The sequence below is a fragment of the Saimiri boliviensis genome, chromosome 9, assembly GCF_048565385.1.
Source record: "Saimiri boliviensis isolate mSaiBol1 chromosome 9, mSaiBol1.pri, whole genome shotgun sequence".
Lineage (NCBI taxonomy): Eukaryota > Metazoa > Chordata > Mammalia > Primates > Cebidae > Saimiri > Saimiri boliviensis.
The window spans coordinates 63,775,872-63,801,630 of record NC_133457.1 but is presented as its reverse complement, the minus strand read 5'-3'; the positions used below and the strand labels follow the sequence as shown (position 1 = coordinate 63,801,630).

Sequence of the window (25,759 nt, the reverse complement as noted above, 5' to 3'; positions counted from 1 at the left end):
TCTGTCACCCAGGCTGGAGTGCAGTGGCACCATCTCGGCTCACTGCAACCTCCACCTCCCAGGTTCAAGTGATTCTCCTGCCTCAGCCTCTCAAGTGGCTGGGATTACAGGTGCGCCCCACCAGGCCCAGCTAATTTTTGTATTTTTAGTAGAGATGAGGTTTCATTGTGTTGGCCATGCTGGTCTCGAACTCCTGATGTCTTGATCTGCCTACTTCAGCCTCCCAAAGTGCTGGGATTACAAGCATGAGCCACCTCACCCAGCCTGCAAAATGATTTGTAAAAATTAACTGGGCACTGTGGTATATGCCTACGGTCCCAGCTACTTGGGAGGCTGAGGGGAGAGGATCGCTTGAGCCCAAGAGGTCGGGGCTGCAATGAGCCCTGTTCACACCAATGTCCTCCAGCCTCGGTGACAGAGCAAGGCCTTGTCTAAAATATATATATGTGTCATATTATATAGAGAGAGATATAGTGAACTAATAAAGTAGATCAGGCAAATGCAAATAATGGCAACAAATTCACAGTGCTTTTTGTTTGTTGAATTCAAGGTTAAAAGCTTGAGATGAGACACAGAGAGTCCAACCTATAGTATAAATAAAACTATTGGCTGGGTGCAGTGGCTCATGCCTGTAATACTAACACTGGGAGGCTAAGGCGGGAGGATCACTTGAAGCCAGGAACTCAAGACCAGCCTAGGCAACATAGTGAGACCCCATCTCTACAAAAAAGAAAAATTAGCCAGGCATGATGGCACATACCTGTAGTCCCAGATACTCAGGATGCTGAAGTGGGAGGATTGATTGAGCCCAGGAGGTGAAAGCTGCAGTGAGCCATGTCACTGCATTCCAGCCTGGGTGACAGAGCAAAACGCTGTCTCAAAAAAAGAAAAAAAGTGTGTGTGTGTGTGTGTGTGTGTGTGTGATACATATATATTCATATTACATATGTGTGACCACATATATAATATATAAATATATAAAAGAATATATATTTATATAAAATATATAAATATATAAAATATATAGATTGATACAAAATTTATAATATATACAAAATATATAAATATATTTATATCATTACATTTTTATATAATATATTGAATATATCAATATATATCATATATTTATAAAAATATATATGTACATATGTTTAATTATATAAACCTATGTAAATATAAGTATATATTTATATATTATAATACATAATTATAAATACCCATATAAATACAGGTGCATATATATTATTTTATACATAACTATTATGTATACATTTGCTTGGGATTGCATAGCACTTAAATATATAAAACAAAAAACAGGAAAAAGTGGCAGTAGTGCACTGGTATTGGGAAGCCTTACCATATTTCTATTAGTTCTTGACATTCAAGTAGAAAGAATGAGACAAAGTGATCTAAATACATATATATTTTTATATATAATAAATTTGGCCTAACTAAATAATAAAGATAATAACTAACTCTTAAATAGAACTCACTATATTCCAGATACTGTTTTAAGCATTTTACAAGCACTAATTCATCTAATTCTCATAATAACCCTATGAGATAGGTGCTATTATTCATCCTATTTTACAGATACGGGAAGTGCTGGAAATGGAAAAAATAGAAGGATAAAAACAAACAACTAATACGTAAAAGTCATTCTTTTTTTTTTTTTTTTTTTTTTTTTTTTTTTTTTTTTTTGAGACGGAGTTTTGCTCTTGTTACCCAGGCTGGAGTGCAATGGCGCCATCTTGGCTCACCGCAACCTCCGCCTCCTGGGTTCCGGCAATTCTCCTGCCTCAGCCTCCTGAGTAGCTGGGATTACAGGCACGCACCACCATGCCCAGCTACTTTTTTTGTATTTTTAGTAGAGACGGGGTTTCACCATGTTGACCAGGCTGGTCTCGATCTCTTGACCTCATGATCCACCCGCCTCGGCCTCCCAAAGTGCTGGGATTACAGGCTTGAGCCACCGCGCCCGGCCTAAAAGTCATTCTTAAATAAACCTTGGATCAAACAGAAAATAGTTTGGTGGTAGTTCATTGGTGTTCAGTTGATTAATTAGTTAATTAACCAAAGAAGGCCATTCATGGACCAAAGATGATGATAGTGTGCAATAAATCAAAGATTGTGATTCAGTTAATTCTGTCCATGTGAGATCTGGAAAAATAAGAAAAGTGTAGCAGTAGAGAAAAAGCTGTGACTAGTAGAAAAAAACTGAAAAATAACAGTATTGAGAATACTGCATGTGGAGTACAGCCAAAGCTGTAATAAAAGGAAAATTCATTGCTTACTTTTATTATTAAATAGAAAGGACATAAATAATTTAACTCAAGAAATTAAAAATATAATAATCTTAAAGAAACCATGGCAAATAATTAATAAAGACATTTTTCCCTCTGCCCCATATGATCTGCAGTAATAAAAACATATATTAATAAATTAGAAAATAAATAGTAAAACTGATATAAAATTCCAAAGTTGATTCCTTGAAAATTTAAAGCAATCAAATTGATAACCGCTAGCTAATCTAATTTCTCACATCTCCAAAAACAGATTCTTTCACATTTTCAAGGAAGAAAATAATCCCAGTGCCATTTAAAGTACTCTAGTGCATGAAAAAGGATGGAAAGTCTAGAAATTATTTTTTTAAAAGCTAAATAGTGCTGATTTTTAAAACCTCAGGTATACCAAAAGGGAAACATAGGCCAGTTTTCATGCTTCATACTCCATACTTATGAATAGCGATGCAAAAATCTCAAACAAAATATATACAGATAGGATCCAGAAATATATTTAAAAGATTGAGTACATCATATGGCAAATATATCATAGCCTAAAATGTGAGAATAGTACCATATTAGGAAAACTATATTAATAGGATGAAAATGAAAAATCATATAATTATCTTAATGAGTGCCTGATTTTAAAAACTCTGGTAAGAATAGGAAAAAAAAGTTGGGCGCAGTGACTCACATTTGTAATCCCAGCACTTTGGGAGACCAAGGTGGGCAGACCAGGGGGTCAGGAGTTCGAGACCAGCCTGGCCAACACAGTGAAACCCTGTCTCTACTGAAAATACAAAAAATAGCTGGGCATGGTGGTGGGCGCCTGTAATCCCAGCTACTCAGGAGGCTGAGGCAGGAGAATCGCTTGAACCTGGGAGGAGGAGTTTGCAGTGAGTCGAGATTGTGCCACTCCAGTCCAGCCTGGATGACAGAGTTAGACTCTGTCTCAAAACAATTTTTTAAAAAAGAAATAAAACATATTTTATTCTATTGAATCCAATGGACAAATAAAAAGAAAATATATTTTCTTAATTTAGTAAAAGCTGACTCTCAAATTAACTTATGTCATCGTTAGTAGTAAAACCACTTGAAACGTTTTCATTAAAGTCAAGAATAAGAAAAGGATGATTTAACTACCTTTTTGAGCTGTTTCTCATTATTTAATAATAGTCTTGAATTACTAGCCAGTATAATTAATTTTAAAAATTAAACACATTATATAAAAGTTGGAAAATAAAATAATTTAATAAGTATAAAAGCAAGAGTTAAAAATGATAGAACTATATCATTATTTATAGATAATATGATTGCCTAGAAAAGAATTTAAATCTATTTTTAAAACATTATATGGCCATCTATGAAATAAACATGCAAAGAATTGTTGCTGTTGATGTTGTTTTATCCTAAGAGAAGCAATTTAGTCACAAGTAACAGCTCTCAAATATTTCTTACATGCCATGTACTGCAAGCATCAAATAACTAGGAATAAATATAATAATAAATGTATAAGACATCCATGAAGAAAACTGTAAAACTTTGCCAAGCAGTATGAAACAGAACAAATAGATAAACATACCCTCATCTTGGATAGGAAGACTTCATATTAGTTCCTAAAGTAATTAATAGATTCAGTGCAATAACAAATTTTCAATAGTTCTAAGTAAATATGACAAAACATTGGTAAAGTTTACCTTGAAAATTATTTAAAATGTCCAGAGAAAGTCATGTGATACTAATTCAGAAATAGAGAACAGTAGAACCAAATAAAGAGATCTGAAATAGATTTAAGTAAATAAAGAAATGTACTGTATGATAAACTTGACTTTTAATCAGTGGATTTTAAGTGGATTATTTAATAAAGTGTTGGGGCAGTTGATGAGCCAGATTCTGAAAAAGTATTAAAATGGATATTTACTCCTTACCAAACGACATTTAATTTTTAAAATTGTAATGTAAAACAATGAAACCACAAAAAATGTTTTAAGAATCTCATTTTTTCTAGCCTTGGAATAAATAAGGGCTCTCTCAGCACACCACCAAAAATTTTACTAAATGAAAATTATAATAAATGATATAATCATAGTAAATGATACAATAATAATGGAAAATGAAGTATATAGAACTTCAGTATGGGATTTAAAGGTAAACAAAAGTAAGTGAGATTTAAAGGCACACAACAAACCAAGATGGTGTCACCAAAGAGTTAGTTAATGTCTCCAAATAAACCAGACACTCAAATACAAAAACCAGCAAAGGATCTGAACAGATAATTCACAAAAGGAACACTGCAGATATCCAAAGAAAACATGTCAGCATTGCTCCTAATAAAATAAATGAGAATGTAATGACATACAAGTTTCTTTCATTAGGCCGGGAAAAGTGAAAAAGGAGAAATGACAGCAATGTTGGGTGGGGGCGCTGGAGAAGAGCCCCCTTCCTGCCCCAGGAGATGGCGTGTCAGCTGATGCTGCCTTCAAAGGGGCCCATTCCCATCCTCAACAATCCTCTGTCCCTGCAACTTTATTTCTACTAGGGATAAACTGTAAATAACTGAAATGTGCATGATTAATAAGGTTATTGGCTAAATAAATAGTAGTGTGTGCAAATGATGAAATCAGGCAGCCTTTTGAAAGAGTGATAGATACTACTGCGTATATTCATGTTACTGAGTGAATACATGTTCACAACATATTGTTTAATGGAAAAAGTAATTTCAAGGCAAATATTTAGTATGTCTCAAAATTGTGATTATGTGTGTGTGCACACAGATACACACTGTCAAAAAGAATGCTCATGTAAATGTTAGCAGTGGTTACTTTGGCGTCATGAAATTAGAGATGCTTTTTACTTTCTTTTTCATACTTTCTATACTATTTAACTTTTATAAGATGTACACATTTTTATACTCAAAAAATACACATTACACCTGCTTTTTTATTTTTAATCTTGAACAACTTCCAAAGTCCATTTTGGGACCCGAATGATCCTGTCATGCCGTCTACACTGACCCAGTGAGCCATATATATGCCTCAGCAGTACCAATGGCACTGGTCTTCTGGGTCACATTCGCTCACAGAGGCCCTGAAGTCAGACGGGGAAGCCCAGTAGTGGCAGGTGGAGGCAGCTCCCCCAGGACCCTAGTGACGTGTTCAGTTGCATAGACAGGAGCCTCAGAGCACACTCTGGACAGAGAGAGCAACAGGAACAAGTCGGTGGGCTGGAGGTAGAAACCCTCTGGGAGCCACTGAAGTGTCTCTGTTAGCTCAGGAATTTGGGTTGAGGCAGAAATGAGGAGGTGGAGAAAGTCTTACAACTCCTAGCATGTTGGAAACTTTGACTCCTAGAGCGTGAGAACGGCAGGATATTTGACGCTATGCCTGTGGTTCCTAAACATCACTCTGCAAACCCCTTTTACCATCATTTCTTTAAAATTCAGCTTTACATCTGCTCTCACTGGTTTTTGCTTATTTAAATACATGTTTTGTAAAGTGAAACTTCATCATTATTATTAATTGGAAACCAATATTTTTCCCACGAAGAGTAAGTAAATGTATGAAGTAAATAAAGCTAAAGCAAAATGGGGTGAAAACAAAAATATTTTCTGTTGTTTCCAACAGAAAGCTGTGAGCTGAGCGTGCATACCCTCTCTCCTTGTTAAAATGGCAAGTTTTGGCTGGGTATGGTGGCTCAGGCCTGTAATCCCAGCACTTTGGGAGGCTGAGGTAGGTGAATCACAAGGTCAGGAGTTCAAGACCAGCCTGACCAACGTGGTGAAACCCCATCTGTACTAAAAATACAAAAAAATTGCTGGGCATGGTGGTGGGCTCCCGTAATCTCAGCTGCTAGGAGACTGAGGCAGGAGAATCTCTTGAATTCGGGAGGTGGAGGTTGCAGTGAGCCGAGATCGTGCCACTGCACACTAGCCCAGGTGGCAGTGCGAGACGAGACTCCGTCTCAAAAAGAAAAAAAAAAAAAAGAAGAGAAAAAATGGCAAGCTTTAGAAAGGCCTAGCCCAAAACTCAGACTTGATCTTCATTGTGAAGGGAGAGAGGGTTGCCCCATTCGTTCTGCCTTGCTGTCCACCTACCATGTGAGGCCATCTCACGGCCGGCGGTGGCACAGGCCCGCCTGGAAGGCACACTCATCTAGTCCAACGCTGACTGGGAGGAACCCCGTCCACTGCATTTCTCACCTCTTCCCCGCTCTCCTGGGCAGCAGGAGATGCCGCGTGCAGGGTGGGATCAGCAGTGGTCCAGACTTCATGTCCGCCTTGTTCGGCCTTGTCCGCAGGCCTTCGAGGACATCTACCTGGAGGAGCGGAAGACCATCAAGGTCCTGCTTGAGTATGCCGACAAGATGTTCACCTACGTCTTCGTGCTGGAGATGCTGCTCAAGTGGGTGGCCTACGGCTTCAAGAAGTACTTCACCAATGCCTGGTGCTGGCTGGACTTCCTCATCGTGGACGTGAGTGTGGGCACCTGAAGGGAACAGAGGACGGGGGGGACCCACTGCTGCTGCTGGTGCAGAAGGAGGAGCTGAGGCAGCGGGCCCGGTGGGAGCCAGCAGGCTGAAGGGGAGGCAGAGAGGAAGGAGGACATGAGTCTGAGAGACCCAGGCCTTGTCCTCAGGTCCCCAGGCTCAGAAGAAGAGAAGAAATGGGAGACAGGGTCCTGCCACTAGAGCCCCCAATTCAGAGCCACAGCAGTGAGAGATGCAGGCCCCTGCTTCTGGGGGATGGTTCGAGAGTGGTCAAGGGCGTGAGCCAGGGCAGGAGCTGAGGGCTCCAGTTCCAACTGGGGAGTGCGCCAGGGCAGGAGCTGGGGGCTCCGGGTCCAGCAGGGGAGTGAGCCAGGGCAGGAGCTGAGGGCTCCGGGTCCAGGAGGGGAGTGAGCAGACGAACTTGTGCTCTACAGCAGACCGGCACATGGCCAGTTCAGAGCCTCCACGCACACACAGGGGGACAGAGTGAACCACGGGCCAGGGGGAGAAGGCTGCTGAAGGGATGCTGGGTGGGCTGGGGAGAACTTCTGTCTTGGAGAAGGTACCAGCTGGGGAGGATGAGAGGGGTGGAGTCACCCGGGAGGGGGAGGAAGCCATGGACACCAGACAGGGGCTCTGGGTCACTGCTCTAGATGATCAGGTGGCTCTGAGGGCTGCCTGCCTGGGTTGTGTCCAAGGAGGGCCTGGGGCAGGGGGTCATTGTGGCTTCTGAACACCCGGTTGGCAGACGGAGCATGAAGCCCCTGCCCCTTAGCTACCCAGGCCTCACGACTGCTGGGGGCCAGACAGCATGAATGCACGGTCTGACAGGGGCCCTGGCCTCAGTCAAGAGGGAGGGTAGCTGAGGGGGGAGGAGCAGGGGTCAGTGCAGGGCCAAGGGCAAAGGGAGTGAAGGCCAAGGGTGCAGGTGGGGCTGCCTCTCTGCAGGGTCCAACCAAACAGCATGGGAGGCAGGTCTGCAGCCTGAAACGGGCTTTCCAGAGGCACCGGGTTTGCCGATGGCTTCCAGCCTTGACTCCGGGCTCTACACACCAGCAGGGGCTGTCTTTCCTGTGGCTGCTGAGCAGACTCAGGCCTGTGCTGTCTCCATAGCCCGCTCAGAGGCTCAGGCCCCAGCAAGCCTGGCCAGAGTCCAGGTTCAGGCTACCAAGGCCGGATGGGAGGTCAGACTGTGGGTGGCTGTGGTGGCAGAGGTGCCTTGGGCTAGAAAGGAGGCACGGAGATGCAGACCCAGGTCCTTGGACCTGCAGTCCAGCCTCTTCCTATCACCGCAGGTGGCTGAGAGGTTGCTAATCCTGGGGTGAGGAGTGCTGGGACGGAAGGGGGCTCTAGAAACACTGGACTGCCCAGCCCAGCCCTCAGAGCCTCCCTGAGATGAAGGAGAGGTCCCTGCGGCCTCCCTGTGGAGGGACCATGGGAAGGCCTGGGGTCCTGGCAGCTCAGCCCTGAGGCTCCCTGACCCACTCTTCCCACAACATCTTGGGCAGTTGGGCCTGCTGAGGGTTTCCCGCAAGGCAGGCCAGAGGGACTCTGCACAGACTTCTGGGGAGCCCCCCCACCCCCCAGCAGCCACCGGCCACCTTGGGGAGCTCAGAGCCAAGGCAAGAGAAAGGGAACTTCTGGTGCTTCCCTGTCCAGGCCCAGGAGAAGAGAGGGAGCCTGGGAGAAGGCAGCGGAGGCTCACAGCAGGGAGCAGCCATGCCCAGGCTGAGCAGAAGGACTGGCCTCGAGACGCTGCTGTGCCCCACCCCATCCACAGCCTTCCCAGGAAAGTTTGTCTCAGGCCTCAGAGTCTAGGGAAGGATGTTTCCAAGATGAATTCTGCATTGTTTCTCAATAAATGCTACTGGGTCTCTACTGTGTGCAAGCACTTCGCGGTGCTGGGGGTCTCAGGAACAAAAGGAAAGTTCTTCCCCACCTCGGGGAAGTGGCTATGATCAGCATAACCGGTCAGCCACTGTCACACTATGTGAGGAAGCGGTATCGCATGGGGCAAAGAGAGCCCGGAAAGGGAAGCGGGGACGGGGGAAGGCGCAGGTTACACTTTAAGTAGGATGATCACAGTGGGCCCTCTTTGGTGCGTTAGAAGTTGGGGTTAGCCAGGCTGATGTCTGGCAGACGTCCTAAGCAGAGGTTGGAAGAGCAGCACAAGGCCCATGTGGCCGGAGCACGCCTGGCGTCCTGGAGGGAATGCAGGGAGGCTACAGCGACGGAGCAGAAGGAAGCGCAGGAGATGAGGCCAGGCTGCAGCCTCTGAAGAAACATGGGCTTTGATTTAGAATGATGTGGGGGTAACGGGGCAGGATTGGAGGGCTCTGGACAGAAGACTGCCGTGAGCTGACTGGTTTTCTTAAGGGTTCACTTAGTCACGGGGGCAGAGGTAGAGAGCACGTGAGTAGAAGCAGGGAGAAGAGCTGGGAGGCTCAGGCAGCGATCCAGGGAGACGTGGTGGCAGCCAGGCCAGAACGGTGGTGGTTGTAGAAGTGGTGAGAAATGTTTGGACTTCAGATGTCTTCTGAAGGCAGAGCCAACAGGAAATCCCGACGGGTTAGACACAGGGTGTCAGAGACAGAGGAGGCAGGGTGACAGCAAGCATCGTGGCCTGCACAGCTGGAGAGAAGGAGTTGCCATCACCTGACATGGGATGTGGTAAGCTTTGGAAAGAACAGAGACTGCAAGGTGGCCTCTTAGGGGCTGGCAGGCACACTGTGGGCCTGGCTGGCGCTCTGGAGGCCCCACCTCGAGGAGAGGTCCCTGAGAGATGCCCCTACCTCTCCAGGATTGGGGGCCCACAGCCTGGCATCCTTGAGGGCTGAGTGGGGACAACACAGAAATCAGTCTGGAGCTTCTTCCTCCCCCAGGCCTCTGCCCAGCTCCCTCCACCTGGTGCTGCCAAGCCTGGGAGGAGGCTGTGGGAGTCAGGCCCCTGCCCCCAGCGTCTCCCAACCCCATGCTGGCCTGGGCGCCAGGGCAGTGTTAATGGTGACTGCAGGGGAGGTCAGGCAGGGGGCCATTTTCAGCCTGTGATCACAGGCCAGCGGTGAAGTAAGAAGGGAGCGGAAGCCCAGGGAGCTTTAGAAGGATAAAATCCACAGAGTGGAAGTGCCCTGGGAGGGACAGGGCAGAGGAAACAGAGGCCTGAGGCTCCTGGTGCCACCAAGTCCCCACATTTGCTTTTCTCCTTTGAAGATGCTGAAATGTCGCACAGTCTGGCTTTGGGGAAATGCCCCACGATTGTCTGTTTGTTCCTACTCGACCCAGAACTGCCTCTCCTTCCCAAAAAAAAGGCTTCTTTGGGGAAGAAAGAGACAGGTCCAAGAATTTGAATTGAAGGAAAAAATGTGGAGACTAAAGCCCAGTCTTTGTGTCCCTGCTCTGCCACAGCAGCAGGGCGCCTCTGGAACTGTTTTCCCATCTGTAGAATAGGGGTGCTGTATCCCAGCATCGCAGAGTCAGTGCGGCTATTAGAGAGCATTTGTGTGAAGTACACACCTCAGCCTCTCAGTAAAGGCCCAGAAGCCAGGACACTCTTGGGCTCGTCCCAGTGTGGGCTCCGGGAAGCCTGGCCCAATGTGCAGCTGGCCCATGATGACAGTCCAACCCACCCAGCACTGTCTTAGGGGCATCAGAAGCCCTACCACCTGTCCCCAACGGTGGGGAGCTGTCCCCATGGCTCCCCACTTCCACTTTGCCTCCCACAGGTCTCTCTGGTCAGCCTGGTGGCCAACACCCTGGGCTTTGCTGAGATGGGCCCCATCAAGTCATTGCGGACGCTGCGGGCACTCCGCCCCCTGAGAGCCCTGTCACGATTTGAGGGCATGAGGGTAAGAGAGGCGGCTGCCTTCCCACCAGGGAGTGGGAGGCGGTCCCACGGAGAGACGCACCCAAGGCCCCTCCCTGTGTTTCTGCTGTCCTGTGGCCACGGGGACTGTGGCTGTGGCTGACTTGGTAGGAGCATGGCCCAGAACCTCCAGGAGAGGCACAGCTAGGCATGGAGGCACCCTGAGGGTAGATGGCTGTGAAAACCCACCCCCAGGGCTCACCCACCCCCTAGGTTCACCCCCCTCCCGCCCTGTGGGCTCCCGTGAGGGCTGGGAGAACACCAAACAAAGGAAAGGAAGCAGGACTCGCTGGGCACAGGGGTCTCAGCTGCACCCCGGGCCACTGGCACCAGGGCCCCTGTGCCTCTGCCATCCTGCTGGGCTGCATCCCTGTGTGCCCCTCTGCGTGCCCCTCTGCATGCCCTGCCTCCTCACACACAGGCTGCCAGCCGTCTGTGATGGGCAATGGGGCTGTGGTCGGGAGGGTGAGGGAAGAGGCATAGGGCAAGCCGCATTCCCAGGATCCGGCTGGAGAGGAGGTGACGCTGTGATGAGTGATCTCCTTCACACTGTTTTCCTAGGGCAGATCCCTATGCATTTTCTGAGTCACCACATTCTACCAAAGAATGTGAACAAATAAGGCAGATTTGAAAGCCCACCAAGAAAAACACCAGTCATGACATGTAGCAAGAAAACGAATACATGTATGTTTGTGTGTACTTGTGTGGGGTATTTTTTTTAACAAAACATGCACAGTTCTGTGTGGCTTCAGAAGACATATTTGTTTGTCTCTCACTGACCCAGCAGGCACCATCACACCGCTCAGCTTACCAGCTGGTTGATGGGTTTGAACCTTGCCCACACCCCCAATCCATGGAGAAACATATAGCTCACTCCTGGTGGGAAACCATCCACAGATTATTATTCAGAGTTAAATGTCTCTTTGGGAGCAAGGACATTTGATTCCAGAGGGACACGAGTTGACACTAGGTGCCAGGAATGCCTCTGCGGTGGCTACTAGCCACAAAGCTGGCCAAGGGCAAACTCCCAAGGCTTCCCCACCTCACTCTGCACCTGATGTTTGGTGCCCTACGAGCCGAGTTTCCCACCCTGTTCCAGGGTTCAGCGTGCCTGCTGGGGAACAGTGGCCCCAAACTGACATCTGGGCCACACCACACAGTCCACACCAGCTTCCCCTCCAGTCTGTGTGGCACACATGTTCCTGGTGCGTGGACAGCTGGGGACTTGGTCCTTGAGTGGGGTGGAGGGTCCCAAATGCCTCTACTAGGGAATCCTCTGCAGGGTGCTGTGAGTTTAGATGCAGAGTGTGAGGCGGTGGCTCCATGGGCTCTGAGAGCCCCTCACTGGGCAGTGGGTGTCACGGGAGTACCCATGCCACCTGCTGTCTGGCTCTGCTCTTACGGGAGCACTGGAGAACTGCCACAGCACCCTCCAGACACTGCACTGAGGTCCCCTGGGCTACTTCAGGGGAGAACACCCATCCACCCAATGGCAACAATCTAAAATAAACCAGAATTTAGCTCTGAGAATGTAAGGACTTGTGAGATTTTTAGGAAGCCCAAAGTCTTGGGGACATGTTTTGAGGAGTCCTTTCCCATCAAGTTGCTGGCGTCCTCAACCAGCACACACCTTGGTGAAAAACAAGTTTTGAAGATCACAGATTCAGGGCAAGAAGGAAAGCAGACACTCTGAGGTCACACCAGACCCTACGGTGTGCTCCCCTCACTCCCCATCAGGGCTGCCGGCCATGGAGCTGGCCTCTCCCATGATGGGACCTGCACACCCACCTGCACAGCCCCCTGCAGCCAGGGAGTTCAGCCAGTGGGGGTGGGGGGTCTTGAAAAGGGCATGAGCTCCGGGCCCCCCAGGAACTGAGCCACCTCTCTGTCCACTTGAGGTGGTGGTCAATGCCCTGGTGGGCGCCATCCCGTCCATCATGAACGTCCTCCTCGTCTGCCTCATCTTCTGGCTCATCTTCAGCATCATGGGCGTGAACCTCTTTGCGGGGAAGTTTGGGAGGTGCATCAACCAGACTGAGGGAGACTTGCCTTTGAACTACACCATCGTGAACAACAAGAGCCAGTGTGAGTCCTTGAACATGACCGGCGAGTTGTACTGGACCAAGGTGAAAGTCAACTTTGACAACGTGGGGGCCGGGTACCTGGCCCTTCTGCAGGTGGTAAGTCCTGGAGAGAAGGCACTTCCTTCCTCCCACTGGCTGTCAAGCAGCATGGCCATCACCCATGAAGTGGGCAGGAGGGGGAGCGTGGGGCCATGCTGGATCCTCATAGGAGGATCACGGCACCCAGAGGAGGCTCAGGACTCTCCAGGGATTTGGCTCCTTGGGAGATCTCCAGACTTTCAGTTCTAGAACCAATGCCACATTCTCCAAATTGCAGAGTATGGGGACAGGTCAGTGCTGCCGTAGAACCGACTCCCCAGCCAGCAGTCAAGTTGGCCTCTTCAGGCTCTAAGTGAGGCAGTGTGATAGTACAGGTTGAAAAATGAAAGACTGTAGACTACCCAGGAAATGAACTATTAGCAAGGTCGTGACTGTGGGCACTCTCTTTAAAAAAGATAGTGATAGCTCTTGGGTTGTTTAAAAGGACATATTTCCATCTTTGCTGTGCAATGTTTAAGCGCACACAATCCTAGAGTTTCCACTGATTTTGTGAGTATGGTGGCTTCAGTGATTATAATACATTCCATAAAATTAATTTACCATTAGCCTTGACAACAGAAATGCAAACAGAACCACAATGCATAAAGCTGCAACTTGCTTGTCTTGCTATCCCAAACTTAAGCCCAGACACCTGCCTCTGGTCCCCAAAGCAGAGGAAAACTCAGCAGCTGACAGCTGAAAACTTTTTGTGCATCCACTCACACCTCCACCATCCCTTAAGCCCCAGTGGCAGTCCCACAGAGACCTCCCTGCACTGCCTAGTGGAGAATGGTAGGTTAGCACCAAACCCAAGGAGCTATCTCTTCCTGCAGCTGTCCCTTGGAATGTCAGAACTTTGGAAGAAAAGGCCTCCTTTGTAGACTAAGAACTGCTCACCTTTTCAGGCAAAGCCACTCGGTGTTTGGGAAGAATTCAGTCATAAGTATCTCATACCCTTGGGTGGTCCCCAGCAGTTTCCAAAGTATTTCCGGACCTATCTTTATAGGCAAGGGCTTCTTGGTACACAGCGCTGAAGTAGCTTGCCTACTCTGGGCGGCCTCAGCTTCCCTATCTGCCCTGCCTGCCTTATGAGAATTCAGAAGACACAGGAAGTTTGTCTAGCTGGACTGGTGCTGAGAAAGGAGGCTCAGGGCAGGACTGGATTTGGCTCAAAACACAAGTGAGACTTCACTGGAGAGTCAGCCTCGCCACTGAGCATGTCTCCCAGGCTTTTTGTGCATAGCAGCCCAGACTAGGGCAGACAATGCAGCCAGCACCAGGGCCCTTGGTGGTTCAGCCTCCCTCTTTACTCCCTTGGTGTGGTATGCTGGAGCCAGCTTGTGCCAGCTCACAAGAGCTCACTGTTACATTTTCGGAAATTTTGCAAGCTGTTTATTAAACAGCCATTATAAAAAATTAAATTCTATAAACTTATAAAATTAAATGATATTAAAACAAGGTAATAAATACTCAAGATTCATCATTACCTTTTAGTATTATCCTCTCTGCTCTTGAGGTTTCCCACGTCTATTGTGTCTGTACAGCGGAAGTGCCATAATGCTGAGCTCCTACGCGTCTGTTCTCAACTCCGTTGAGTAACTTCAGATTGGTAACCTGAAATTGACCATGGCGGGAATATTTACACAAGAGAAATCGGCAAACCAACAATCAGGGTTTTTTCTTTCCCTCTGGGAAGTCAGCCGTTAACCATTTACAGCACACCACTGGCAAAAGAACCCCCTGAAGTACAAGGTGAGGTTGAGATTCTTCGGGAACTCGCCTTGGAAGTCCATGGAGCAGAAGCCACATGGTTCTCTGAGACATATGACAAGGGGGACTAGGTCAGCCCTAGAGTCTAGAACACAGAGTTTAAGCTCAACCTCTGTCTCCCTGACAGAATCACTGGCAGGATTCTGTGATGTTTTAGAAATGGAAGTGAGTATGGATCTGAAGGGCAGAACTCCTGCAAGCCCCCTCAGACTCCTGGCCTCAATCACGAAGCTTTATTCCCTGCTGCATGGCCTTCTTGGGGTGTCCGCTCAGCTGCTTCCCCTCCACCCCCAGCCCTATACAAGGTTTTTCTCTGACCACCCAGGTGTTTGGATGCTCCTGAAGGGGTGGGGTGGGCAGCTTGCTTTTCATAAGGAGCTTGCTTCATCTCTCTAGACCAGAGCCCTAAGTAGCTCAAGCAAGATGCAGAATTAAATGACTGTCTTAATCTTATCTTTTCCTCCTAGGCAACATTTAAAGGCTGGATGGACATTATGTATGCAGCTGTGGACTCCAGGGGGGTAGGTTACCACAGTGGCCTCTCCTGCCAAGTCAGGTGCTGGAGGCTCCTCATTGCCTGGCCACCAGGGAATCAGTGTCTGTATCTGAAAGCCCAGCCCACAAGGGCAAGATCTCATGTCACTGGAGGTCAGCCTCTCTGGAACGCTCCGGCCTGGTTGCTTGGTCTCCTAAGGAGTCCCCAAATTCTCAAATGTCTTTCAAATTAAACTCGCTGTAGTTTGCAGACTTTTACCCCAGGAGAATGGGGTGGAAGCAACAGAGATGCAAATCAAGTGTCTTCTTTGTCCTGTACCCCACCCAGTCCCACTGACAGCTCAGTCAAGACTGAGAGAGGTCCTCATGTACTGCAGCCTCTCATTGGCCCAGGACCGGAATAGACACTGACACTATGCCAGCCCTGAGCCCGGCATGTCTGCTGTCCTCTCCTGCCACCATCCACTCCTCCAACCTCTTTTCCCACCCACCTCTGGCTCACAGATTCACATAACTGGGCTGGTGACCTTCCTCTAGATACACCTTCCCTCCCACAGAATGGACACACCTAGCCATCCCTCTGCCCCTGCCCCCGCCCTTCCCCATGCGATACCCAAGCCCCAGCCTGTCTGATCTCCCTGTGTGATTTCTCCTTCGCAGTACGAAGAGCAGCCCCAGTGGGAGTACAACCTCTACATGTACATCTACTTTGTCGTTTTCATCATCTTCGGGTCTTTCTTCACCCTGAACCTCTTTATCGGTGTCATCATTGACAACTTCAACCAACAAAAGAAAAAGATACGTAGAGCACCAGCTCTCCGCTGGGCTGGGCTGGGCAGGGAAGGGCCAGGTGCCCGGGGATTGAGGAGCCATTCGGGCTCCAGGCCCCATCTCACCGTCCCTGTTGGGGATGGTCCTCTTGTTGCTCCTGTGGGAACGAGGTGGGGAGAAGGGTGTGGGCAGGGATGTAGCCTACGCCTGTAAGAGCACAAGAAGGGGCTTTGGTGGGAGGCCCCCTGCCTGCCCTAATCTACCCGAGGGATGAGGCTTCTGGGTGAGGGCTGCAACTGTTCACCTGGGCCATAACCAGAAGTCCTGGGTAAGGTCTGTGTGCAGGCCCGCGGTATTTCCAGAGCTTCATCAGAGGGGCTTTGACTGAGTTGTAGGCAAACCAAGTGAACAGAGAGAACCCACAGGCTGGCTGAGCTGGCAGGGGGAAAGGGCTTGTGGAAAGGGCAGTTGGCTGACCTTGGCATCCTCATCAAGGAGGCAAGATCCCAGTGCCCTCATGCTGGGACCTCTGAGAACCCCAGAATGAAGTTGGTGCCTTCTCTCTGCACTTAGGGGGCCAGGACATCTTCATGACAGAGGAGCAGAAGAAGTACTACAATGCCATGAAGAAGCTGGGCTCCAAGAAGCCCCAGAAGCCCATCCCACGGCCCCTGGTGAGCTAGGCTCCTGATTCTGTGGGAGTGGGGAGGATCTTCTGGGGGTCCCTGGGAAGCCTTCATGCCACATGGGCACCCCTCAGAGCCACTTCACAGTCTTTCAGCCCAGCCTGAGGGGCACTATCAGATATCTGATCATGAAGAGAGGTCCCAGCCTCAAACAAATAGGGAGGAAGTTATGAAAAGGATGTAACATCCTGGGGATACTCCCCACCAACAGGAACCCTTCTGTCTCTGAGTGAGTCCCCTCCTTCCTCTCAAGGATCCAGGCTTTCCTCAGGAAAAGCAGGGTGGCCTTCAAATCTGCACCCCACCCCCACTCACAGCCTCATCCTTGGACCCCAAGAACAGTCAGGGAGCCGGATTCCTGAGTCACCTGGTTGGGAGGGCCAGGAGCTCTGGAGAGCTGTGTCCTCTCCAAGACTGACTCCCTTGGCCCAATCAAGCCATTATCCAAAAAAGGGGTGTGTTTGTGTGTTTTACTTATTTATAATCTTTAACAAGTGGAACAGAAATATATATTACACATATATATACACACATGCACGTATATACATATAAATATATATAATTTCTTCCCCCAAATAATCTAGGCTGATTTACAATTAAAGACACATATAAATATGGTTAGAAGAATAAATAAAATCAATTTCATAAAAAGAGTAGAGAAAATATATTAATCTAAGCATTGACATAAGTATTAGTGTTGAAGTTTAAATTTCCCCTCGAGCCTTCAGGCTGTGGGAACTAAAAGACAACACAATGAACAGTGTGCTAAGGATGCTCAGGGAAGGAGAAGCCTCTCCCTGAAGATCCATCATGGAAGGCCTCATGAAGGATGGAGCCCTGGGGTGGGGTCTTGAAGCCCCAAGAAGCATTTCAGCAGGAGAGCCAGCGGCGTTAGCCTCCAGGACTTTTTCCTCTACACTCTCTGCGGCAGTGAGGCAGGGGCTTTGGGCTCACCAGAGGGTAGAGTGGGAAGGTGGGTGGCGGTGTGGGATGAAAGGCAGCAATGGGCAGTTTGCCAGCCTGCCCGAGGGCCCTGCTGAGCGCTTCCCATTTGCCTCTCCTTTCAGAACAAGTACCAGGGCTTCATATTCGACATTGTGACCAAGCAGGCCTTTGATGTCACCATCATGTTTCTGATCTGCTTGAATATGGTGACCATGATGGTGGAAACAGATGACCAAAGTCCTGAGAAAGTCAACATCTTGACCAAGATCAACCTGCTCTTTGTGGCCATCTTCACAGGCGAATGTATTTTCAAGATGGCTGCCCTGCGCCACTATTACTTCACCAACAGCTGGAATATCTTCGACTTCGTGGTTGTCATCCTCTCCATCGTGGGTGGGTATCCAAGTCAGCTGGACAGAGAGCCCTCCCCAGCCAGGCCTCTCCTCCAGCCCCTGGGTCTCTGATGAATGGCAAGTCCAACCCTAGGTTCTTTCATTCCTTTTCTGGTGCATTTCTAACCCCCCCAACCCCCCCACATACACACACACACACCCCTCCAGAGAGAATTTATCTGAGAGGGCCCACTCAGGCCAAGGAGACTAACCTGGCAGAGGACCCAGCACTCCCTGCTGGCCCCACCCTCCAGAGGAACCTGGGAATACAGTTCTCTAACTGCTTAGAGAGCTTCAAGGATGAATCTGGGAAAGGGAGCAGGTGCTGTGGAGGCTAGTTCTGCCTGCACTCTAGGTTGAAGGAGAAGGAAGCTCAATCAGAATGAGGTGGGGGGTAAGTGGCCCCTCAGAGTAGAAGTTATCCCTTGAAGTTGGAAAATTCTGGAGCTAACCGCCAAAGTGTATGCCAGGCTCCTTTAGGCATCGCCTGCCTCGTGCAATTTACCTAGTCAATTCAGCATCAAAGGAGGGAGATCATACAGACAGGGAGCAGCAGAGACCCAGTCCTGACCTGTGTCTGTTTCACCTTGGAGCCCAGATCTTTTTTTATATATATATATAACAGCTTTACTGAGCCATAACTCACATACCATAAAAATCAGTTAATTTTAAAGTCACTTTAAAGTATACAATTCAATGTTTTTTAGCATATGGACAGAGCTTTGCAATGATCATCAGTATCTAATTTGAGAATATTTTCTTTTCCCCAAAGGAAACTCTACCCATGTAATAGTCACTCCCCATTTCTCCTCTCCCCAGCCCCTGAAAACAACTTATCTAAAATTCTGAGGGACTGCCAAACTGTTTTTCCAGTTGGCTGCAGCTTTTTACGTTCCCACCACCAATGTATAAGAACTCCAATTATTTCCCCATTGCCAGCACTTGTACTGCCTGCATTCTTTTTATGGGAGTCCTCCTAGTGGTTGTGAAGTGATATCTCACTGAGGTTTTGGTTTGCAAAAGCAAATGGCTGATGACCGACGATGTTGGCCATCCCTCCATGTGCGTGTTAGTCATTTGTGTATCTTCCTTGGAGAAATCACTATTCAGATACTTGGCTCGTTTTTTAGTTGGGTTCTCTTTTTTATTGTTGAGTTGTCAGAGTTCTTTACATATTCTGGATCATGGTCCTTTATCAGATATATGACTTGTAAATATTGTCTCCTAGTTGGTGAGTTTTTTCATTTCCTAGTGGTGTCTATTAAAGCACAAAAGTTTTAAATGTTGATGAAGTCCAGTTTACTTATATTTTTTTCTTTTGTCACTTGTACTCAGAGCCCAAACTCTTAACTCTACCCCCATGGGGCTCTGCCTTGGGATGACTGTGACTTTCATCTTTCTTTCATATACAGCCTCTGGCTCTGGTGAATGTAAAGGGTAATGCAGGGGCTAAGGCAGGTGCTGCTGTGACTACAGTGACGGGCAGGTGGAAGCATGAAATAGGGTCAGGGATCTCCAGGGGAGTCTCAAGCAGGGTGAGGGTGAGAGTGTGCCTCATGGACTGGGGAGGAGCTTTAGAGGATGCAGGATGGCAGCAGCAGAAATGGAACCACTGAGGGACAGTCTCAGAGGCTTTGGAAAGTGCAGCGTGCTCTTTGAGATCATCTCCTGACCCGGTGTTTGGGCGGTACCAGAGAGGAGTGTTAAGAGATCAACTTGGAGCCAGAATGTCTGAGTCAAAACCCAGCTTCTCTCTCACGAGGTGGCAACTGGGTAAGTTACCTCACCTCCATTTCCTCTTCTGGATATGAGCATGATGGCATCTGCTCACTTCCTGGGATAACGGGAAGGACTAAATGAAATGATGGCTGTAAAGTGCTCAGCCCATGGCCCCGCTGACTGTCAACACTGGGGTCAGTCAGTGATGTTACGTAAGGCTTCTGGAAAGGGCACCTGGGCCAATATAAGACAAGCTTATTTCACTCTTTATTCTATCATTTATATCCATGCCCCTTAAAACTCCAAACCCAGGTAGTCACTGGAGACCCAGGGGTAGTGAAGCCCTAAAAGGAGGCAGGGTTAGGAGGGTGATAAGAACCTAAGAACTGTCACAGAGAGGCGGAGAGGAGACACTGGCCGGGCGTGGTGTCGGGGAGCACTGATTTCTGGGCCAGTGTTTCATGCCCTCTGATGTGCACATTAATCATTTGGGCTTATTAAGATGCAACGGGCTGGGGTGGAGCTGAGATTCTGCATTTCTAATAACCACCCAGGAGATCCCAAGGCTGCTGGTCCTCAAACGATACTTTAAATAGCAAGGAGGTAAAAGGCCTGAGTTCTGGGCTAAGCAGATCCCCTCTGGCCTCAGAACCCAAGATGTAGAAGACGGGCCTAGGACAGCTCTATTGTGCAGGTATACCCTGAAGATCAAGGAGCAAGGGGGCTGAGAAGGCACCCTGCAACTGACCCATTTTTCTGGGTCACAGATGCAGACACGGAGACTCAGGCAGGAGCAGACAGGGTCCTAGCATGCCCGGTGGACCCGGTCCTCCCAGCAGGGCCGCCTCTCCTGGGCTCCTTGCCGTACAGAGGCCCCCCACCCCTGCACAGTGATGCTGGCTTGAGGAAGGGGTGCCACCAGGAGCCACAGTCTCTGTCGTTTCCCATAGGCACTGTGCTCTCGGACATCATCCAGAAGTACTTCTTCTCCCCGACGCTCTTCCGAGTCATCCGCCTGGCCCGAATCGGCCGCATCCTCAGACTGATCCGAGGGGCCAAGGGGATCCGCACGCTGCTCTTCGCCCTCATGATGTCCCTGCCTGCCCTCTTCAACATCGGGCTGCTGCTCTTCCTCGTCATGTTCATCTACTCCATCTTCGGCATGGCCAACTTCGCTTATGTCAAATGGGAGGCCGGCATCGACGACATGTTCAACTTCCAGACCTTCGCCAACAGCATGCTCTGCCTCTTCCAGATCACCACATCAGCCGGCTGGGACGGCCTCCTCAGCCCCATCCTCAACACCGGGCCCCCCTACTGTGACCCCAATCTGCCCAACAGCAATGGCTCTCGGGGGGACTGCGGGAGCCCAGCCGTGGGCATCCTCTTCTTCACCACCTACATCATCATCTCCTTCCTCATCGTGGTCAACATGTACATTGCCATCATCCTGGAGAACTTCAGCGTGGCCACGGAGGAGAGCACCGAGCCCCTGAGCGAGGACGACTTTGACATGTTCTATGAGACCTGGGAGAAGTTCGACCCAGAGGCCACTCAGTTTATCGAGTATTCGGCCCTGTCGGACTTCGCTGATGCGCTGTCTGAGCCGCTCCGTATCGCCAAGCCCAACCAGATAAGCCTCATCAACATGGACCTGCCCATGGTGAGCGGGGACCGCATCCACTGCATGGACATCCTCTTCGCCTTCACCAAAAGGGTCCTGGGGGAGTCTGGGGAGATGGACGCCCTGAAGATCCAGATGGAGGAGAAGTTCATGGCAGCCAATCCATCCAAGATCTCCTACGAGCCCATCACCACCACACTCCGGCGCAAGCACGAGGAGGTGTCGGCCACCGTCATCCAGAGGGCCTTTCGCAGGCACCTGCTGCAGCGCTCCATGAAGCATGCCTCCTTCCTGTTCCGTCAGCAGGCGGGCAGCGGCCTCTCCGAAGAGGACGCCCCTGAGCGAGAGGGCCTCATCGCCTACATGATGAATGAGAACTTCTGCCGGCCCCCTGGCCCGCCCTCCAGCTCCTCCATCTCCTCCACTTCCTTCCCACCCTCCTATGACAGTGTCACTAGAGCCACCAGCGATAACCTCCAGGTGCGGGGGTCTGACGACAGCCACAGCGAAGATCTCGCCGACTCCCCCCCATCTCCCAACAGGGACCGTGAGTCTATCGTGTGAGCCTCGGCCACACCGAAAAGCAGCCTGTTGCACCGTGGCAAACCTAAATGCAGTCAGTCGCAAACCAGCCTGGGCCCTTCCTGGCTTTGGGGGTGAGAAACGGGCCTCGGCCCCACGGCTCAGCCAGCCAGAGTTCCGTGGCACCGCGTGGACACCGGAGCAGCTGGCCTGTGCCTGGAGGCCTCAGGCAGACCCACGGCCTGGTCTGGTCAGGCAGCGCCCTGGGGCTCTGAAAAGCAACTTCATCCCAGCTGCAGAGGCGAAAAAGAAAACTGAGACTGTATATGTTGTGAATGGGCTTTCATAAATTTATTATATTTGATATTTTTTTACTTGAGTGAAGAACTAAAGATTTTTCCATGGACGTGGGCAGCAATTCACACTGTCTCTTCTTAACTCTGAACAAGAGTGTCTACGGAGCGGCCGGGACTCTGTTCTCAAAGCCGAACTGGACTCCAGCGTGACTCCCACAGGCTGTCACAGCCCAGGGGTAGAATGGGGTCCCTCTCCCAGTCGAGCTGAGATGCTGGGAGGGCTGAACCCCCGCTCACACTAGCACGCACACAGTCCTCACACATGGAGGCCAGACACAGGCCCCGGGACCCAGGCTCCCAGCCTAAGGGAGACAGGGCTTTCCCTGGCAGCCCCAAGGATTGGGTTCTTGTCTGTGGGGTTCCCTCTGGCCTTCTGTTATCTCCACGATCCCATTTGCCCTGTTTTTACACAGGTCACATGGGGTCAGTCCTACAAAAATAAAAGACTTCCGGAGGACAGTGGCCTGGGTCCCAGGGCTGGCCCCAGGCACTGATACTGCCTCTTCTCCCCTCCCATAAGAGTATTAACCTTGAAACCAAAGGGCACAAGGGTGCCAGCCCCACTCGTGGCCTGGCATACAGCCTGTCCTTGCTCCTGGAACCTGGCAGGCCCTGCCCAACAGGCCAAGGGAAGAGAAGGCTGAGGCATGTGGGTTTGGGGCTAAGAGGCTCAGCATCCCTCAGCCATGTGGCCCCTCAGCCTGCATGAAGACAGGAAATTTCTTCCATCTCCCGGGGCTCTCTGGACCTTTCCGCTTCTGACCGTACACGGAGGAGTTTTCTGTGTGGTCCCCAGCTCCTCTCAAGACACAGAGATGTGGGAGTGAGGAGAGGAACTCGGCCCTGCGCCCTGTGCAGGGAAAGGGGTGGTCGGGCTCAGTTCTCCTGCCTTGGAGGGGAATGAACCGTGGCCCTTTTGGGAGAGGGGCACTGTGGTCAGGTCCAGCCTCTGTGGCTCAGCCCGGGATCCTGATGGGACCCACACACAGGACCTCTTTGGGGCAAGGTCCAGATGGTCCCATAGGTCTCGTCAGAAGGCTTTTTCAGGGAAAAATATTTTACTAGTCCAATTACCCCCAGGACCTCTTCAGCTGCTGACAATCCTATTTAGCATATGCAAATCTTTTAAGGTAGAGAACTGTCACCCTGAGGTCACAGGGTCAATTGGCGGAGCCTGAGCAGGCAGGGGCTTGGCTGCCCGATTCCAGCTCTCCTTCAGAGCCCCCTCCAGCGGGCACTGCCTCCCAGGCCACCTCAGTCTCACCTGCCCGCTCTGGGCTGGCTGCTCCTAACCTACCTCGCCGAGCTGTCGGAGAACTGGGCATTTGTGACACCCATGGCAGTGCTGAAGGGGGCATTGCCGGCGAGTAAAGTATTACGTTTCTTCTTGTCAACCCAGTTCACTTGGTGGCAACCCCAGACCCAACCCATGCCCCCGAGAGGTCTATTTCTCTTCTCCCGTGTTCCCTTTGAGTCCAGTGTGGGACACAGTTTAACTGTCCCAGCGACGTTTCTCCAAGTGGAAATCCTATTTTTGTAGATCTCTGTGCTTTGCTCTCAAGGCTTGGAGAGGTGTGTGCCCCTCCTGGGCACTCACCGCCCGAGGGACAGGCAGGAATGCAATTGAGAGGCAGGCCGGGCTGCCAGCCCAGCTGGCCGGAAGGAGACTGTGGTTTTGTGTGTGTGGACAGCCCCGGATCCTTGAGACAGGTGCCTGGGGCTGGCTGTAGACGGTGTGGCTGGGGGCGGGGGGAGCTAGACCCAACCCCTTAGCTTTTAGCCTGGCTGTCACTTTTTAAATTTCCAGAACTGCACAATGACCAGCAGGAGGGGAGAAGAGAGTAGGAAAAAGGAGGGAGGGACAGACATCAAGTGCCAGATGTTGTCTGAACTAATCAAGCACTTCTCACCAAACGTGATGTATAAATAAAATACATATTTTTAAAACAAACCAATAAATGGCTTACATGACCTGGTCTAGGCCCTGTCCTTGTGCTGAGACTTGACGAGAATGGTAGTAGAGGCCTGAGGGCCTGGACTCGTCCTGAGCAAGTCTGGGGAACCTGCTGAGGGTGTAACACTGAGCATAGTAACCATGGTCTAAGTGTACAGTCTGCAGCGTAAGTACGTGCACACTGCGGCACCGCTGTCACCACCATCCCTGTCCAGAACGTGCGTATCAGCCCAAATTACCCCGAACCCATTAAACACTAATGCCCGCTCCTCCCTTCCCCCAGCCCCGGGGAAATGCCATTCTACTTTCCATCCCTACGAATTCGACTAAGTGCCTTCTGTAAGTGGAACCACACCATGTTTGTCCTTTTGTGACTGGCTCATTTCACTCAGCATCACGTCCTCAAGGTGGGTCCACGTTACAACATATCTCCTTCCTTTTTTAGGAATTTTTTTCAGGATTTTCAGAATTTTTTTTTTTTCATAAATGTTCAGAATTTCCATCCTTGTTAAGGCTGAATAATATTCCACTGTTATGTATTTTGCTTATCCTCTCACGCACTGAGGGATGCTTGGGTGGCTTCCACATTTTAGCTATTGTAAATAATGCTGCTGTGAACATGAGTGCACACGTATCTGAGACCTTGCCTTCCACCCCTTTGGGGAGGTGCCCAGAAGTGGAACTGCTGCATCATATGGCAATTTCACTCTTAGTGTTTTTAGGAACTGCCACACTGTCGCCCACAGCCAGGGGTTCTAGTTTGTCCACATCCTCATCACGTTCTATTTTGTTTTTTTTCAAATGCAGTTATCCTGAAGTGTCTGAGGTGGTATCTCATTGCAGTTTTTTTGTTTGTTTGTTTGCTTTTTGTTTTTTGAGACGGAGTCCTGGTCTGTCGGCCAGGCTGGAGTGCAATGGAATGATCTCAGCTCACCTTAACCTCCACCTTTCGGGTTCAAACAATTCTCCCCGCTCCTCCTGAGTAGCCGGAACTACAGGTGCCTGCCACCATGCCTAGCTAATTTTTGTATGTTTAGTAGAGATGGGTTTTCACAATGTTGGCCAGGCTGGTCTCGAACTCCTGACCTCAGTTGATCCACCTGCCTCAGCCTCCCAAAGTGCTGGGATGACAAGCGTGAGCCACTGCATCCGGCCTCATTGTAGTTTTGATCTACATTTTTCTAATGATCAGTTATGTTGAATATCTTTTCATGTGCTTGTTAGTCATTTGTATTTCTTCTTTGGAGAAATGTCTACTCAAGTCCTTTGAAGTTGTTTTCTTTGTCGTTGGTGACTTTTAGAAGTTCTCTCTATATTGTGGATTCTTTATCAGATATGTGATTTGCACACATTTTCTCCCATTCTGTGGGTGCCTTTTTACTCTGTTGAGATTGTCTTTGAATGCACAAAACTTAAGTTTTCATGAAGTCCATTGTCCACATTTTCTTTTGTCAACTGTGCCTTCTCAGCCTCCTTTGGCAGAACATCCTCTGGTGTCTAATGTTCAACTTCTTTAGGCCCCATGCTCTCTCCCAAAAAGAGTGGAAAACACATTCTCTTCCCCTTTGAAGAGTCTTGATCTTTTCCTGAGGCCAGGCCTCTCCCTGGAGCCCCAAGCCAGCAGGTCCAGCTGCTTACTTTGGACATCTCCAGAGCTTTCAGGCCCAGCCCAGCCAACTCTGAGCTCCTCCACCTCCCCGCGAGCCTGTCTGTGAAGGCGCCCCCACAAACCCA

At 49.5% G+C, this 25,759-nt stretch overlaps 1 protein-coding gene across 6 annotated transcripts in view; it reads left to right on the top strand.

The window, feature by feature from the left end:
- The window catches only part of SCN5A (sodium voltage-gated channel alpha subunit 5), a 101,295-nt gene extending 77,248 nt beyond the window's left edge, over positions 1 to 24,047 (top strand). For all 6 annotated transcript variants that reach the window (XM_039461983.2, XM_039461981.2, XM_039461982.2 and 3 more), the window contains 8 exons: positions 6,579 to 6,752; positions 10,490 to 10,612; positions 12,528 to 12,809; positions 15,029 to 15,082; positions 15,717 to 15,854; positions 16,397 to 16,501; positions 17,581 to 17,851; positions 20,520 to 24,047. In XM_039461983.2, coding sequence (XP_039317917.1) covers positions 6,579 to 6,752; positions 10,490 to 10,612; positions 12,528 to 12,809; positions 15,029 to 15,082; positions 15,717 to 15,854; positions 16,397 to 16,501; positions 17,581 to 17,851; positions 20,520 to 21,757 — 2,385 coding nt within the window. In that variant the 3' untranslated portion in view covers positions 21,758 to 24,047. The remainder of the gene's footprint in view (positions 1 to 6,578; positions 6,753 to 10,489; positions 10,613 to 12,527; positions 12,810 to 15,028; positions 15,083 to 15,716; positions 15,855 to 16,396; positions 16,502 to 17,580; positions 17,852 to 20,519) is intronic.
- The last annotated feature ends 1,712 nt before the right edge of the window (positions 24,048 to 25,759 follow it).